The sequence below is a fragment of the Caloenas nicobarica genome, chromosome 1 (assembly GCF_036013445.1).
Source record: "Caloenas nicobarica isolate bCalNic1 chromosome 1, bCalNic1.hap1, whole genome shotgun sequence".
NCBI lineage: Eukaryota > Metazoa > Chordata > Aves > Columbiformes > Columbidae > Caloenas > Caloenas nicobarica.
The window spans coordinates 208,171,534-208,190,232 of record NC_088245.1 but is presented as its reverse complement, the minus strand read 5'-3'; the positions used below and the strand labels follow the sequence as shown (position 1 = coordinate 208,190,232).

General features: G+C 37.8%; 1 protein-coding gene across 5 annotated transcripts in view; it reads left to right on the top strand.

Moving 5' to 3' along the window:
• DLG2 (discs large MAGUK scaffold protein 2) overlaps positions 1–18,699 on the top strand; it is a 770,443-nt gene that overhangs the window by 526,947 nt on the left and 224,797 nt on the right. For all 5 annotated transcript variants that reach the window (XM_065626935.1, XM_065626939.1, XM_065626938.1 and 2 more), the window contains 2 exons: positions 6,778–6,846; positions 18,395–18,551. In XM_065626935.1, the coding sequence (XP_065483007.1) occupies positions 6,778–6,846; positions 18,395–18,551 (226 nt within the window). The remainder of the gene's footprint in view (positions 1–6,777; positions 6,847–18,394; positions 18,552–18,699) is intronic.

The following is an 18,699-nucleotide window of genomic DNA, read 5'->3' as shown; positions in this document are numbered from 1 at the left end:
CTGTCCAAAGTCTAAGATATGAACAAAGAAGGTAATGAATTAGAAGAAGGATGGGATCAAAGGGAAGAATTCAAGCAAAATTTTAAAATGTACGTTACAACAGAAATCCATACCTAACAGTGACATCTAGAACAGAGTAACCTCCCAAAAGATGAAGGTATCACCTCTGTCATTAAAACATGTCTCACGTTTCCTAAAATTTGTTCCACTTAGTTTTGTATCAACTTGTCACAGTATTTTTTGGTACTATTTTCCCTTGGTATGCCTAGTTTGCTCACTGCTGTGTCCTTCACAGCGCTGTGTAAGTCTGTATTTACCCTACATGGGAAAATTAGGCTACATGCAAAACTTCACCAACACTATATCCTCTCCACTCTATTCCTTTAAACAGCATTCCTAATTATTTTCAGTTCCCCCCACATCATTGCAAACTTCAGCTGCTTTAGATATTATATTCCAAACTAAAATAACAATTCCTTCTCAGCTAAGAATACTTCTTATATTTTAAAGCTTATCATTATGTCCTGCAATTACCTCAGCCATAAGGATGCCGATTTGAAGTCAGTGGATGTTTCACCACTTGAAGACTGGTGCTGACTTGGGCGCGCTGCTAACAAAGGTGGATAATTAGCTTTATTCCAGGAGCTGAAGCCTTCCTCTGAGTCACAGTTTCACCTTGCATTATTCCTTATTGCTATTTGATCCTAATTTAGGGCTGCAATAACTCAAATACTTTATGTTGCGAATGTGGGTACCACTTCTTTGCGGATACTCTTTGGGGAAGGCAGGCAGGCAGGAAGGAAAGAAGGAAGGAAGGGAGGAAGCGATTAGCAACCTTATTGACTTTTGCAAGTGAAATTACTCCAGCGAACGTGAACAAAGGTGTAGCGTGATCTTTATTCTCCATATTTGTAGACAAGAGTGACAGCTTAATCATTTTGTTTCTTTTCTGTTTTCCACTGGGTAGGTATTTAGCCTAGCAATACTATTTGCAGAATATATGTACAGATGCCATTTAAAAAAAAATAGTTATAGTTATTAAGTCACTGCAAAAATCCTCACTGCATGTGCCTGTGCATGAAAAGAGCATTACATCTCATGCATGGCTTTGTTGCCTGAGGGTGATCTGAAAGTAGCAGGGTTGAACGTCCTTTTCTCTGAAGTTTCCTATTTACGTCTGATGGGAGATTGTCTGGTTAGTTTGACACATTTAACACGGGTCAGTAACTGTCAGTACTGGATATTATCAGGCTGTTTGTAGCTGACATAAAATTAATACCAAAAAAAAGCACTCTCTTGTCTTCTAATTAATCCCACAGGAGAGCAAAAACTCATTTAAGTTTGAAGTTTAGCTGTTGGCAGCATCAGGAAAAACTGGTTTCACTTCACTGAACTGAATTAGAACTCCAGATTAATGGAATTAAAGCATGTTGCCTTCTTAAACTCTCACATCGATCAAAGCAAAGGCCTAGAAGCTTTATAAAAAACTGCACTGCTACCTCCAATCCTTGACATAAGAAACAACATTCTGAGAATACATCATACAACCAGTGTTAGTGTTCCCTTCACTGTCCTCTAGAGAAACTTTTTCAATAATGTATTTATTGATCTTTTTTCTTTTAGTATTGTGAATAACAAATAATAACTTGGAACTCTAGTTTTGGGGGTTTTCTGTTTGGTTGCTTTTTTTTTTTTCTTCTTGTTGTTTGTTTTTCTGCACCAAATTTATTGATAGGCAAATGGAGTTCATATTCTTTTCTTTCTTGTGGCACTTTCAGAACTGAGACCTCGAGAATGCTCCTCAGAAGTCAGCATTCAAGGAGTCTCTATCCAGCTTGTGCCACTTGCTGTATCACTGCTTCTTAACGAGAAAATGCAAGTCAACTGATTTAGGAAGCAAATAATTACTTTTACACTGTCGGTTTTGACTTGTCAAATCAAAGATATATGAAAACAAAAGGTTTCCTGAATCAGGGCTATAGCAAACAGAGGGCAGCTGTTATTTTTTAATAGGGGGTTGGTTGGGAGAGGAAAGCTGATGACTTTTCTAGTACTCTGTGTGTAAAGGCAATGTCTATTGTTTTTATACAAGCAAAAGAGACCAGGAAAAATTTAGGTTGTAACAACCTCCTTTCTTCCACCCTCAGTGCAACAGGCAGTCTCTGGGATATTGTGTGTTGGTGAAAGTGCCAGTTGTGAAGGGAAGGCAGTGGTTCATGTGGTCGATACAGGGAAATACGGGTTTAGGATACTGCCTCCAGTTTCAGCATCACCCACACAACAGGAAGAGCCTTCAGAGCATCCTTGAGCTAGAACAGAATTAAAACTAAGGAGATTGACTACTTGCCTTCTTGTTACTAGAATACTTATTGGTATTATTATTTTCATAATAATTTTTTTTTAATGTTGACAGAAGGCTTCTCTGTTTTAAATATTTAACAAAGTTATGAAAGGACAGACCTTGCCCAAGAAATAGGTTTAAAACAAAAAAAACCTTAAACTCATATAAAAAAAATAGTTCGGATTCTTTATTCCCTGTTTCGCCCCTTATTATTCAATTATAATCTCATTCTTTGTTCCTTCGCTCATATGAATTGTCTTACAGGAACAGTATATTGCTCTTGTCTCCATGAACTAAATTTCAATGGAATTAAGTTAAAAGTGGTATTTTACAGAATGAGAGATTCATTTCTTCAGGGAAAATCCATCTTGTGTGGCTGTAGTATTGAGTAGTATATTGAAACATTATTACTTTTTATTATTGAAACTACTGAGACGTTCATTCTGTATAATTTCAGGGAAAGGGTAGAATTTTTATAAGCCTAAATGTCGAACTTTGAATACTTAGATCTGTGAACGTAAAAATATGCTACTTACCTACATGTCTCAACAGGGATGTAAATGTCTGTGTTTAGGCATTCAACACAGAAAATGTTGGTGGCAATAACTCAGACCTTTTATTTGCTTTTGTGCTACAGAAGCAATTATACATGCAGAAGTGTATTAAGTATATGATGGAAACAGCTTCTTTCTGTTGCTTCCACCACTTTGACAGAAGCCATCAAGAGAGTTATCTTTTAAATAAGTCTGTTAGGAATGATATCAGACTGTGGTTTCTGTCTCCAGCTGGATAGCCACTTGTGTCCAGCAGGGATTAAGCTACATTTTTGATTTGTAGGTGTCGTATTCATGATGACACCTTAGAAGGCGTAAGCTTATATTGAGCATCAAACTTGATTTTTATAATCATGTACAAAAAATGAGTTTTCATATCACCAGTTATGAATTATTTTCATGAAAAAGAGCCAAAGACTCATTTGAACTCTGCATCACAAATACCTAGGATTGGAAAAGGGTTTCTAATGAGTGAAATATTGCCAATAGCTGAGCCCCTCATTTGGATGGAATGAGGTATAAGGTTCCATCCGCAGCTTTGCATAACAAAGTAATCATTCCAGTGAGGGATACTGCTGACATCTAGTGCTTGAATGGTTTAGTGATTTCAGGAGAATATTGAATTGAAGTCATTGCTTTAATTCATACTTTTTATGGGATCACATTACTTAATAGAGCACCTGATATAATAGAAAATTATATTGCCATCCTAGTCTTTTTTTTTTCCACTCCATCATGGAAATGTGTTTTGTTTTCCCAAAAATCTGCTCTTCCCTCTGAATATTTTTTTGCCAGCCTGTCTGGATAATCCTTTCGTTAATTTGCTGCTTCTTGCCCCAGCCATAACAATACTGTGTGAGGGTAACTATTATACCAAGCAGATGTGATTTCTCAAGTAGGTGAGGAGAGTAATTAGTGAGTTCTAGGTACTTGCCCTTCAGCTGAGATGTTACACATCTGATTTTTTGAAGGGAATGAATATCCTCTTTTGGCGTTTCGGTGTGTGGTTACGGAAGTGGACACTCAAAATCAAGGAACTTGGTTCTCCTAATCACTTCTGGAAATGCTGTTTGCTCGCATTTCGATTTTGTGTTTCAACAATTATTTTCCTTCTAAAGTTCATAAATAGCATTTTCACCAACATTTCTAAATAAGAATCATATGTTTTAAACAATCATAATTTGCATTTGTAAAAATATGTCCAATTTTTTTTAACATAAGTGAATAGTGAAAACCAGTAATAAATTTATGAGAGTGCAACCAATACCAACTTTAGATTTAGGAAGGTCTCTGCTCAGAAAAGCAATTTGTTCCATATGTGTGATGCCAATCAGAGATCTTTTATAAAGGCTAAGCAGTTTTGCTAATTTTGTAAAGGCCATTATGAATAGTATGGTGACAAAATTCTTAGTTTTTATTCATCCATTATATACAATGTTTAGAAACAGAGAGGTTATAATCTTCAAGTTTTGCACAAAGTAGCCTGGGTTAGGTATCAATCCTGAAAGGCACATCAGTAAAATGTACCTTTGCTGTGGGGACTGAGTCTATTACAGTGATCAGACTGGTCCCTTTCTTCATTTTGAAACTTCCAGTGAAGAAGCAATAATTCACTGTCTATAAATGACTTGGGTGAATGTAGGCTCTTTTTTTTATTTGCAACACCCAAACATAGTCACATCCCAAGTGCTTACTATTCAATATGTTTTTGTGGCCGTCTTCAGTTAATAATTCTGTAGATAAAAGGGAAATTATTTGATTTTGGTAGTTAGCAGCTGAAAAGCCTACCTTAAACACTCTCATAATTTTGCTCATTTTGAAGCTGGTCGGAGTTATATAAATAAATTTGCTGTAGTAAAAACAGGGCAATACTGAAATCTTTTTTGCAAGTATCTGAGCTGCTTGTTTTAAAGTCTCCACAGTGGATTTGGCATCGGTTGTATAGCTCAGGCACAGCTTTACCATCCTTCTCTTAGAAACAGCCCTCGACACACAGTGTGACTTAGAGGGCCGTGACATCCGTCATCGTCCCTCCTCTCTGCTGGGTCCTTGTTCCTTGTACCAGCCATATTTTTGCATCTCTTGATGCAGCTTCAGGGAATAAAGTTTCTGAGAGTCAAGCTGCACAGGGAAAACACGGAGGAGTTATGGCTCTGCTGTGCCCATTCTGTCTCATGTATCGAGGGGGGAAATTCAGGAGAGAGGCTGTTCCCTTTCTTATTAATTTTGTGTGGGAAGCCAGTACATGAATCCAAGGACGTATGTTCCCTTCCAGCTCTGTAGAGGGACAGAAGACAAGCCACAACCTAAACTTTCAATTTTTAAAAATGCATAAACACTAAAAAATTTGCAAGATGCAAATTTTAACCAATATTCTTAAAGTATTATTCTTCCATGTTTGTCCAACTCAACTATTCTGTTCACACCATGATGCCGGATACTCATGATACTCCTGTGCATCCTGTGTTTTGCTATCAAAATGGTAAAAAAACTCTGTAATTCTTCTCATAAGGGGAATATACTTTCCACAAGCTTTCTGAAATACTCAGAACAAGGGTGAGTGCAGCAGTTTACGAACATGACACAGGAGCACAATGGTCGCAGCAGGGAATCCCAGCAGATCTTTTTTTCATCCTGTGGCGTGATACCGTGTGTCACAACTCGATGTGATACACAGAAAAAATTTATCTCTTCTGTCAGACAGACAGTATTGGCTGTACTACAAGTCAAAATGCATGGAAAACAGAGGTGTTGCTCACGAATGTTGAATGTCTCGGCTTTTAACGAAAATAACGTGTGCTGCTTCTGAATAAACAGCTTGAGTTGTATACAAAGCTTGAAAGCAAGACAAAATCTGCAGTTAGTAGAATCAGTGATATAAAAATGACTAAAAGATTTATTTTTACTGTGTGCTTTGATTTATTAATACTAGGCCTCCACTATGCGATGTAGCCATTTAAACTAATCAGAAGATACACTCAGAAGCTTCTCCTTTTTATTTTTTAAACACATTGTCTTGGATAAGGAATGCAATTTGTTATCATAGAACTGCATTTGACTGATGCTACTTTGTTATCCCTTTGTATTTACAGGAATAGTAATGGTACAATACTATTATACAATAGTACAATACTGAACTTAACTCATACTGTTTAATTTATTTGGTTCACGTAATACAGTAACAAGGTTCCACAACCATGAAAACATATATGAGAAGTTATTTGACCTCAGGATTTTCGATCAAGAAGATGTTTCTTTGACAGAATCTGTGTTTTGCTTAGAAAATATCATGCTTTTTCTCTAAATGTTGTGTCTTAGATTGGTATAATTTCATGTGGAAAAAACTCAAGCTACTTAAAATCTGATAGAAATAGTGAATGTTAGTTGGAAATTGTAAAATGCAAAGTTACATTATGGTTCAATTATAAGCAGTGCTTGCCCTCTTTTACTGAGCATTCTGCCTGAGAAAACTGAGAATTAAACTGATAGCATAATCGTTTACTGTTTTACTTTCTGCTCTGAAATTGACTTTATGTTTTATGGTTAGTATATTTAGCAGAAAAACTAGCATCTAAGTTATTTTAAGTCACTGAACTGTGCATATATATATTTAAAATAATAAGAAATATAAGGGGGAATTATTCTCTTCACTGTCTGCTCTTAGTGAGGAATGAAACCTATTTTTAAATAAGAGAGATTATAGCGCTGAGGCCTCTTTTGAAGCGATGAGCATCACTGAAGTCAAAATGCTTTAGGCACGTGTAAAACAATCTGATTGTTAATTCTGTTTTGGCGTTAGCTGTACTGCTAGAGACAATCAGAATAGGAGAAACTTGTATTTCTTTAACGAATGCTTTTCTTTATTCTTCCCTGGCCATCCAGTCATTCCCAGCACAGCACTGCAACGCGTCCTCCCACGGTGAGCTTGCAGCGGACCATTTCTGTGGAAGGGTAAGATGATTCTCTGTTGAAGCTGCTGTAGAGCTCTCAGATACCACTAAACTGAACTACCCCCACACACGTAGCTGTGAACTAGATGTGGTTTTGCACGTCACAGCATTTAAGTCTGTGAAATGTAGAAATAAATACTTTCAAATTACTACTGATCCTTCCTAGACACTTAAAGTTTTGGTTTTCATGGGGATGAGAATATCTGTCATGGAGATATATTACCTACAATCTCTTCATTTCACTTGGCTAGTGTTAATATTTACATGTTAGCTGTAAAATGGTTCCCATTCATCTTAGAAATACCCAGTGAAATCTTACTCTGTTTTCCTAATATGTGCATGAGTTCTTTTTGATAAAGCGGTATCCCAGACTAAGGATGAAGTACTGATAGAGAATAATAATCCTGTGCTGGTGTATGTCTGTGTTAATGTGTTAATTGTAGAGTGATAGCTCTGAGTACTGGTTCCATTTTAACAGAAATAATTGGGTAAAATATGAATAATTCACAAGTTAATATTTTTGCACCTTTATGATATTAGGAAAAGCTGATATTTAACGAACACAGATTTTGGTTGCACTAGCTATTGTAGTTCACAAAACATGCTAGATTTGTTTCTTCCCTCCCGCAGAAGTGTGGAACTGCTTGAAATATTTTGTAGGCATGGGTAATAACTAGTTATTGGCTGCTCTCGGGTCTTATTTCAAAGCTTTTCTTTCTTGTGATAAAAGTGAGAATCTAAAGTTTCCACAGAGGAAAGATGTTATCTTGTTGTATTTTGTTTATGTTACAACTTTACTGTGGTGCAGTCAGCAAATAAAATGGTAGATATGTGAAATAATCCACTACTAAGTGAAGCCTGAAATGTTTTTCTCACAAGTCTCAATGTTTCCCTTCTTATCTAGATCTAGGATCTAAGATTTTAATTTTTTATTTAAAATGTGTAAGACAGCTATAGTTATTATTCATTGAAACCAAGACTGAATAATGAAATGATTATGAATTATTATTATGAAAGGAAAGGTGCATATGGCTCAAGGGCTGTCATCTGGAAGGTAATTCTATAAATGAAGCCCTCATCATCCAGCCTTCTTGCTCAAAACAGGGATACTCTCAATTTAGATCAGGTTGCTCAGGGTCTTGTCCAGTGAAGCTGTGACCATGACCAAATGTGGAGATTGCACAAGCTCTGGGCAACCAGTCGCAGTGGTTAAACACCCTCTTTTTGGATTTCTTTCTCTCTCTAAGCAATAGAGAGCCGTCATAAATTGCCCCGTCTTTTCCTCAAATCACTTCATGAATAAATTGATATTCGAAATAAACCTGAGCTTCAAGAACAAGCTTACCAATCAAAATGATGATTGGATTGGAAAAAAAAAAAAGGAAAAATGAAAGAAATAATTTGCTAAATTGAGATTTAAGGAAAGAAATTATATTATGATGTCTCTGACTTGGCCTACTGGACTCCACAATTAGGGAAGTATCCTACAGGTTTAAACTCCTATTGAAATTTGGAAACCAATCTGTATACGTGAATTTTTAGATAAATTGCAGAATCTGTACTGGCAACACAGACAACTTGCATATATTGTGTGTGAATCACTAGAGCGCAGGAAATCTGCAATTGATATTACAGGTCTCCTGCTGTTCAGGGGGTAGAGAATATCTGGCTTGTAATTATTACTAATCAACTTACACTGAGTCATATTTCATTTCACATAGGAAAGTGGGGCTGTTAGCCTATTATACCGCTGAGCAAAAATAAGTAATCAGCTCAGCCCTAAATATTTCATTATGTTATGGCTCAATTTACTCTAATGTTTTTGTGAAGTCCACGTTGCTAAGTATGTTTATAACTAATACACTTTGAGGTCAAAACAAAGTTATTTTTCTCTTTTAGGAACCGGGTTTCCATAAGTAGAGTCCTGTATTTAGGTGACTCATCATATTGCTTTTGAGAGGCACTTTGTAAATAGCTGCTTTATTGGCAAGGCATCCCTGGTGCACACCGAGATTAATGGCCTGCATGCTGGCTCTGGGACTGTGACTGGCTGTGTAGTCACTGAAATAATATAATTATTGCGTCCTGTGAAGGGTTAAAAAAATACAAGAGGAATTGCATTTGCTGGCATTTATTGCTTTCCACCCTGTTGAATATGAGATAATTGAGCTGTCTAGAATAGAAATTTTTTTTCTTCATTTAGGGAATGGATTAATATGTGAAAACATTTTTTTTTTAAAGAAGGGCTTTTGTGGACTTCATACACAGTAAAAAAAAGTGAGTAGCAAGGTGAAAAAAAACCAAGATGTCTTTAAAGATTATATTTTCTTTATATTCAAGCCATATATTCTTCATAGTTTAATAACTGTACATGACATGAACAGATCGATTATATGTATAAAATCATGAACTTCACTGGCAGTTGATGTCATTGTTAGTGTGGTCTAATTAGTAACTTCCCTAATGATTTATTTGCATGGGTTAAAAACTAGAAAACTATCACTGTTGGGTTTGACAATATTGTTGGTCGGAGTTTTAATGAACCATTTTAACTGTGAGTATCCAAAATAGGAAAAATATTGCATGAAAACTAAAACCTGTTATTTGGAAATCCTGCATGAAGCTATATCGTTAGTGGTGTATAATTGATATTCTCTCTGCACTTGACATTCAGACTAAATTGTATTTTATATGCTACCAGTAATCTCTTCTGCTGAGCTGCTTAGAAACTGGGATTTCAACTTATTTGATCAAGAGTGTTTTTATGGAAATTTTAAATAAATTTATCAACGTCACTGGATATCTCAAATATATATAAATATTTATATGTAAATAAACAGCATTTGAACCATGACTAAGGGTAAGAATTTTTATTCTGTACAGGACAGATATTACAGACTGTTTCGTGTTTCAAGAGCGTCTCATAAAAGTAATTCTGGATGCTTGCTACTAACGGACTGTGTATGGATATTTCGAAAGATGGCTCAGAGGCATTGCTATTTTTAGGTGTTCTCTGGCCCTTTGAACACTTTCTGTCTCCTGACAGTGCAATGCGGTTGCCTGTCAACATTTCCATCTCATCCAGCTTTGCTAACAAACCAAAAAGCTGGAGCATTCCTTGTAAGTAGAGCCATTGAATACTTTAAGTAAGAGTTTATAGGAAAGTGGTTTCATCCTGGCTTGTATCAGGAATAGTGTGGCCAGCAGGCCCAGGGCAGTGACCGTCCCCTGTACCGGGCACTGGTGAGGCCCAACCTCGAATCCTGGGGTCAGTTTTGGGCCCCTCATGACAAGAAAGACCTTGAGGTGCTGGAGCGAGTTCAGAGAAGGGAACGGAGCTGGTGAGGGGCTGGAGCACAAGTGTGATGGGAGCGGCTGAGGGAGCTGGGGCTGTTCAGCCTGGAGAACAGGAGCTGAGGGGAGAGCTGATCGCTGTCTGCAACTGCCTGAAAGGAGGTTGGAGCGTGGAGGGGGTTGGTCTCTTCTCCCAAGTAACAAGTGATAGGACATGAGGAAATGGCCTCAAGTTGCACCAGTGGAGATTTAGATTAAATATTAGGAATAATTTCTTCACAGAAAGTGTTGTCAGGCATTGGAACAGGCTGCCCAGGGCAGTGGTGGAGTCACCATCCCTGGAGGGATTTAAAAGACATGTAGGTGAGGTTCTCAGAGACATGGTTTAGTGCCAGTGTTAGGTTAGCGGTTGGGCTTGGTGATCTTCAGGGTCTCTTCCAACTGGAATGATTTTATTATTCTATGATAATATGAAACCTATAGTTATTAAAAGCAGGATGCAAAGCAACCTTTCTGGTATGGAGCTGCCTGTGCTGGGGATAGCAGGTGGAACAGATGCAGTTTTCAGGACTTATTTTGATTATTATCATGTAAATAATGCACCTCCTGGATCAGGGAACAGAGACAAGTGCTTATGTTGAGACAAAGCATAAATGAATAATCATCTCCCTTTCAAAGTTAAAGAGCATATTAACTGTCCTACATTGTCGCTCTAGAAATTAGTAAGATTTCTCAAATCTAGGAGATGTACTCCTGTGCATTTAAAGTAAATGTCAGGCATCGTGGTAAAAATACAGACCAGTTTCACTTTTTGAATAAGAGATTATTCCCGTATGCCAATTCCATCTCGCCATCTGCAAGCAGAAAACACTGCCTGGTGTGCAGGCTTTAATTTCTCTACAAAAGGCAAAATGAAAGACTGTTGAAGTCCAGAGGGGCTCCCACAAAACACAGTTGCACATGTATGAGCCAGTGCCCTCATGCATGCATCAGTCAGGTTGAAGCCTGGGTCCCAGTAGGCTCTCTCATATTAAACATACTTCAAAGTCTGTGACAAGTTAGACATGATGTTTGCAGAATAAATGCAGTAAAAATGTAGTCACTATTAAAGTTAGGATAAAGTATTGCTTCTACAATTAATGCCAACATTCCATCAACAAGAAATGCCAATGAAAACATAGTCAAATAAACAGATAAAATACTTGCTTCAAGAAGAATGGGTAACTGTATAAAGCAAAATTATATTTTTCTATGTGATGTGATAAATAAACATTGCATTAAAGGCTGAATTCTTAGTATATCAATGTTTAGTATAATAAAATAATAAGTCACTAACCAATTATATGAAATATATATGTGAAATGAATGTTCTGCACGTGACCAGAACAGTGTCTCAGTTTAAGACAAAGTTACCCCTCTGGACTGTGATGCTTAAGATGACAGCAATAGATACGGAGAAGGTTTCTGTATTTTTGTTACTTTCAATCATAATTGAAAACATGAAAATAATAATTAAAGAAGTCACAGATCAGGGATCAGACCCCACGGGGTAACAGTGGTGCTCTGCGGCGGTGAGGGCTGGGGACTGGAGGAAGGAGGCTCTGCCAGGTCCCCACCACCGCAGGACGTGGTGTTTTAGAAATGTCACAGCAAAGGCAGATCAGAGGGAGGGCTGGGGAGGAAAGCGAGGGGTAATGCTGTTTCATATCATGATGGAAAGATTTTGCCAGGCCTAAGGGGGAACTAACAAGGGGAAAAGTAAAAGCCAAGGTGATATTGCAATAAAACAATAGATGAGAGCACCACGGACAGATTTTTCTCTAAATCGTTGTGAAGCAGAATTGTGGAAGGTATTAAAGAAAATTTAAATAAGCCGAATAAGTTTGGTTTTGCCTGAACTTTGATGTCTTTTGAAAAGGTGTGTGTGCGTGTTCCAGGCACCCAGGCACTTAGGACTTCAAATTCTCTCTTGTGTGATCAATCGCATTTTAAAACATCATCCACACTGGCACATTCTCTGTCCATCCTAGCTTTCTGTGCTAAATGCTGTGAAGAACGCTCAGTCTATTTACCCGTTTTAGGTCCTTCCAGTATAAACTCCCTTTGGCTGCCTGAAAGAAACATGCAGTTACTTATCAACATTCTTTGAAGCTTCAGAGGAAAACTAGAAGTATTGTACTCAAAAATAAATGGCTTAATTAGCCAACTGACTCTAAGCAGACACAGCTCAATGCTCACGCAGTGCATTGTCAGAACCAACCACCACACTGCTCAAGAAAAAGGTGCTTTCAGCCCTTAGATTTGGGGATTTTTTCTCCCTGATGTACTACTGATGCGTGACTTTTTAAACAACTAATACAGTTTCTCTCTACTTCAATTTTCCTTCCTGCTCTTTGCTACTTTAAGTCACTTCGATGGTTTTTGTTGCATTATATGGGTGTAGTGCTTTGCACAGGGGATGTGACACCCTCTCCAGGGCCTGATATTCGAGAGCATCCAGTGTGCTTAATGTTTCTGTTGATGTTCCAAAAAGTACAAAATCAACACCTCAATTTTATAGATGGTGCAAAAGAAACAGAGACAGAGCTGTGTCAGTGTGAGATGCACACTAAAATTGACTGTATTCTTTAATGTAGCCCACAGCACAAAATAAGCAAATTAAAAATGGATTTTCTTTCAGGTGATTATTATAAAAATTAGTTGTTTTCAGAAAGCTTTCCCCCTTCCTTTATCAGGCCAGTTTTTAATGTCTTGAATTAAATCTATAATTACTATGGATTCACAATCTATGAAAGAGTGATAGGGATTTTTTTTTGTCTTACCATTTTCTTATTGTAAAAGAGTAAACTGAACAAAACAAATATTCAGTACAAATGTAGCAAATAGAACACTTAGCTGTTTTCAAGATAATGAACAAATAAACCAAACACAATGAAAAAAATTAAGGAGGAAATATGTCTCACTTTTTTGATTTATTTTTGTTAATCACGTTTTTTATGACAGGAGAAATTTCCTTCAGTGTCAAAATTTCACCCACTCTGATTTGTTACTACTTATTGGTTTCAAATATTAATTTAATAATACTTTGCTCTTACATCAGGCCTGCAATTTATAATGTGCTTTACAGAATCTGATCTGATGCATTCCCTGAAGCAAGTAACCAAGTCCATACAAATTGATTCTCCCATTGATTTCTGAGCCTGTAAATTTGTGTGGATTGCAGCACTTTATTTGCTCCTTTGCTCCTGGCTCTATTATAGTAAATCTTCCTTTCTTCTTGCTCTGCCTTTTAAATTCCTTCCCTCTTTTCCTTTACAGATGCACTGTCTCCCTTCATCCTGTTCTCTCTTTTCCTTTGCTTTTTTTTTTCCCCTTTTGCTGCCTTCTGTCAGTCCAGGAATATTTTCATCTCGCACTCCTTTCTAATTCCTGCTTGATTTCCCCTGCTGTTCTTCTCTGTTTGTATTTGGTACAAAGCTGCAGGAGGGCATAAAACATGCACACACAGAATTAAAGTGCTAGTGCGCTTTGTTAGCACCTAGAAACTTACCTTCAGCCGTATTTATCAGAGAAGAAATTGTAAATGGGATAAGTAGTTAAAGCTGGAGGCAGGAGGATGCATTTCAGAGAATCTGGATGTTAGACTGTTCCTTTTTACCAGGTAGCTACAGAGTGCCACCTATTGCCTCCAAGAAAAACCACTGAGCTTTTAAAATAAGTCACCCCGAATTACCTTCGCCTCAGTTGCTTTATTCTGGAGAGAACTACACATTTTTACTGAGTGTATTTACTGCAAGAAAACATCATTCACATTTAAGTTACTTTCACTTCTTACTTTCCCATCACCATATCACCTTTAAGTGTTTGATTCCACTACCTCCTTTACCACATTTATCTGCATTCTGCCTGGAGTTCTTTCATGTGTGTTAGAATTACATTCGTTAAGAATTTTAATAAAGGCCTTATGTTGCTTCCCAAATATTCAAGGAAAATTGGAGCACCTGTCCTTAGATCTCCTTAACCATCATATTAAAAGAGATGACTATAAACTTTTATACCAGATGAATAAATATGTAACATCCTCATCTTTAGCTTTATCAAAACTAGCCTTTTCTTCAACTGTGGCTGAAGCATTGACAGATATTAATAACTTATTTCTGCATTGCTCTTAAGAGGTCATCTGGTTAGTGGCTGGCATTGTAGTTTGTTTACTTAAGAAATAACTTCGTAACATGCTACGACGCTTTATTATCATCATAAGTTATTTCTTTTCCTTTTCCCTTTTCATACTAATTACACTATGCAAGTGTAAACCATTATATATTTGAAAAAATCTTGGTCATTTATTATGTTGTGGTGAATCAGCGTATACCTTCTACTTCCTCTAGTTTTTGCAATATTGTTGTGGCTAAAGGTTATATCTACAATGATGACAATTGAATCCACCTTTCAGATCCTGCAGGATATTCAGACATGAAAGAAATATGAAGACATTTAATGGCTTGTCAGTCTTTATACAGCCAAATTTGAGTCATGACCAAAATGACCTGATTAGGCTACAGAGCAGGAACCAAAACCCATTGTGTTCTAATCACGGCTTGTGACATTTCCCTGTTATTGTCTCAGCTTCCTCTGAACATAATTATGCAGGAGCAGAATGTGAATTTTGCTGTCCACAGGCCAAAATTACAAAACAGCACTGACAGCATTTTAGACATAAATCTGCTGACTTCACCAGAGACAGGGATTAATAACTGGGCCAACATTTTTTTTTGAGCTACACAGCTTACTATGCAGTGGATACCCAGTTGTGTTGACCTAGTTTTGCCCATAGCACTGGCTTTCAACTTTATGATCCAAGCTGCCTGTCATGTGGAAATATTCAAGTTTCATTGAGAACAAGAGCTCTTCTGATTTCTTGCCAGCTGAGCATGCAAATGCATTTGACTTTACTGCCTCTTTTTCCTGAATACTCAGGTAAATAAAAATGGCAGTAGCTCAGCCCTTGCAAAGTGTTTTTGATCTGTAGGATGCGAAGATGACAAGTGTCACCGTGTCATTTTGTGGATGAGGAAACTGAAGCTGGAAGAACAAATGACTTGCCAAGATCACTCAGCAGAGCGCGGGCTAAGCTGGGGAAGGAATCCATCCTTCCCTGCCCTAGTTCTGCTCCAACCCCAAGGCCACCTTTCCTAATTAAAAACCTGTTTAGACTTCTTAGATCTGGATTGCGTTATGTCTTACGTGCATATGTTTATGTTTAAGAAGGTCTTCTTATGTTTAAGAAGGTCCTAAAAGCATTGCTACAAGGCAAATCAACAGCAATGATCCAAAAGAAAAGAAAACCCCCTTTATGTCCTGGTCAGTTAAAAATACTTCAAGAATATAGGAACTCAGGACAATACGTCTTTTTCTCACAGTTGTATTTTTAGAAGGTTGTTTTCTGACTACAAAATGTTAAGAAAACATTACAAGATGGAGAACCATATGGAGTAGGGCTAATACTTCCACTAAAGGTTACAATCACCTTTAAAAAGATAACAATTTGCTTTAGTTTTTTTCTTTCAAAAATATTAAGCTTGGGTTTCAGAAAGTTGAGATGTTATTTAAAGGTCATGATCAAGCTGGGGATACTGTCTGAACATTAGCACTGGGCAAAGGTGAACAAACACCTACTGATTTTGGAATTAACATGTAAAGGTTCAGTCCCCATGTATGCAGCTGTAAGACTTAACTCACATCAAATAATACATCCCTAGATTAATCAGTTTTATCTCTCCCCTTTTTTAATTTTCTCTAAAAACCAAATGGAAATGAAAAAAACATTTGTATGATGTAGAACTGTCATATATTACCCAGGAAATATTAGACCTTTTTGACAGTAATCATTGTGGAGCATGTTTCTGTAGGTGTTGTGTGTGCATGTTTCCAATTGTCACTTTGCTGGTAAATTTTTTTTGTAAAAATTGTGAATTAGAAGCACATCCTATTTGTCTGTGAGGAGTCACAAGTATGTAAGTGTAGGTGTTTGTGAGTGTTTGCAGGGCTGGTCTTAAGATTTACACTTACTAATATAAGAGCATTTACAACTTATTCTGAAAAGTAAATTGTTAGAGGGATTTGAAATTGAGTAAGTACCAATAAATGTGATCTGTGTGTACGTATATATGCTTGTATGGGCTTGTGTATCTACGGCAGAGACAAATCTGAGGCCTGGTATGTAGTGTAGAGATGGGGAATTGGAATACCTGGGACACTTTCTCAAGGGTGTTACTTTGATTGCTTAGGAAAGTAATCTCTTTTTGGACGTAAGTTTTCCCATCAGTAAAATGCATGTTATTATGTTTACACCCTTTGAGGGCCCATTTTTGATTTAGAGATGAAATTGCTATATGAGATGTAGCTGTTATTATTTAGTGATTCCCATCATAATGAACAATTTTCTAAACCAGTAAGACAAAAGCTCGACTGGTTCACTGATGATTGACTTCATCTACCCGGACTTGTGCAAAAGCATTGGACACTGTCGTGCACGACATCCTTGTCTCTAAATTGGAGAGACACGGATTTGACAGATGGACCAATCAGTGAATAAGGAATCGGCTGGATAATCGCACTCAAAAACTTGTGGTCAACAGCTCAATGTCCAAGTGGAGACCAGTGACGAGTGACATTCCTTGGGGGTTGGTATTGGGTCCGGCACTGTTTAACATCTTTGTCAGCAACATGGACAAGTGGATCGAGTGCACCCTCAGCAAGTTTGCTGATGACACCAAGCTGTATGGTGTGGTCAACACGCTGGTGGGAAGGGATTTCATCCAGAAGGATCTTGACAGGCTGGAGACATGGGCCTGTGCAAACCTCATGAAGTTCAACAAGGCCAAGTGCAAGGTCCTGCACATGGGTCAGGGAAATCCCAAGCACAAATACAGACTGGGAGGAGAATGGATTTAGAACAGCCCAGAGGAGAAGGACTTGGGGATGTTGGTTGATGAGAAGCTCAACAAGACCAACAACGTGCACTTGCAGCCCAGAAAGCCAACGGTATCCTAGGCTGCATCAAAAGAAGCACAGCCAGCAGGTCAAGGGAAGTGATTCTCCCCCGCTACTCTGCTTTCATGAGACCCCACCTGCAGCGCTGCATAGACCTCTGGGGCCCCCGACATAGGAAGGACATGGACCTGTTGGAATGAGTCCAGAGGAGGCCACAAAAATGATCAGAGGGCTGGAACACCTCTCCTCTGAAGACAGACTGAGAGAGTTGGGGTTGTTGAGCCTGGAGAAGAGAAGGCTCTGGGGACACCTTGTAGCAGCCTTCCAGTATCTAACAGGGACCTAAAAGAAAGCTGGAGAGGGACTTTTTACAAGGGCATGTACAGACAGAATAAGGTGTAATGACTTTAAACTGAAGGAGGAGAGATTTAGATGAGATAGAAGGAAGAAATTCTTCCCTGTGATGGTGGTGAGGCGCTGGAACAGGCTGCCCAGAGAAGCTGTGGTTGCCCCATCCCTGGAAGTGTTCAAGGCCAGGTTGGACGGGGCTTTGAGCAACCTGGTCTAGTGGAAGGTGTCCCTGCTCATGGCAGGGAGGTTGGGACTAGATGATCTTTAAGGTCCCTTCCAACCCAAACTATTCTATGTTTTTATGAGTTTGTGATTCTATGAAAGCTGCTGTGTGACTTTACAATTACAAGCTCCTGATAATATCAAACCAGAGTTTTTCGTGAGTTTCTGCTCTATTAGCTTGATCATACAAATGTTACTTGCTTCAAATCTGTCAGCATCAAACAGACTTGCCATCACTTTGCCTAGAGTTTTGAAATTTTAGTTTGTTCATTTGTTTAAAAAGAAAGACTAGAACTTAAAATAAAAAAGGTAGCATGTGAAGATGGATTCTACTTGTATATATAGTATGACTATAAATTAGATAATAAAATATCTTCAGTGTTTTGGGTTTTCTTTCTAATAAATCCATCACTTAAATTAGTGAAGATGACTCCAGTAGGCTGAAATTAATAGAGCTGTTTGGATTCAACCATGAGGACAAAAAAAAAAAAAAAGAAAAAAAATGCTGGTTAATTCCTACCTTGTATATTCTCCACTTAACAGATTTATCTCATTTGTTAAATGGTTTCTTTAGGCAATTATAGGCCATTGTGGCTTAAACAAAATTTAGTGTGCTTAAGACGCCTTGAAAAATGCATACACACGCAGAGTGTTGAATGGATAAACATTATCGTTTTGTTTCTATACAGAGAGCCTCGAAAAATCATCCTGCACAAGGGCTCCACAGGACTTGGTTTTAACATTGTGGGAGGAGAAGATGGGGAAGGCATTTTCGTGTCTTTCATCCTAGCAGGCGGGCCTGCCGATCTCAGTGGAGAACTGCAGAGAGGAGATCAAATTTTGTCTGTAAGTATTTGCATCGGGCTTTGCTGACCAACTTGTTCTTTGTCTATATTGCAAGGGACACTCAAATAACTCCTTTTGGGTTCCATGCTGTGAAATCCAAAATGGAAACAGTTTATCACTGAATATTTTGTTTATTTGCTCTTGGGTT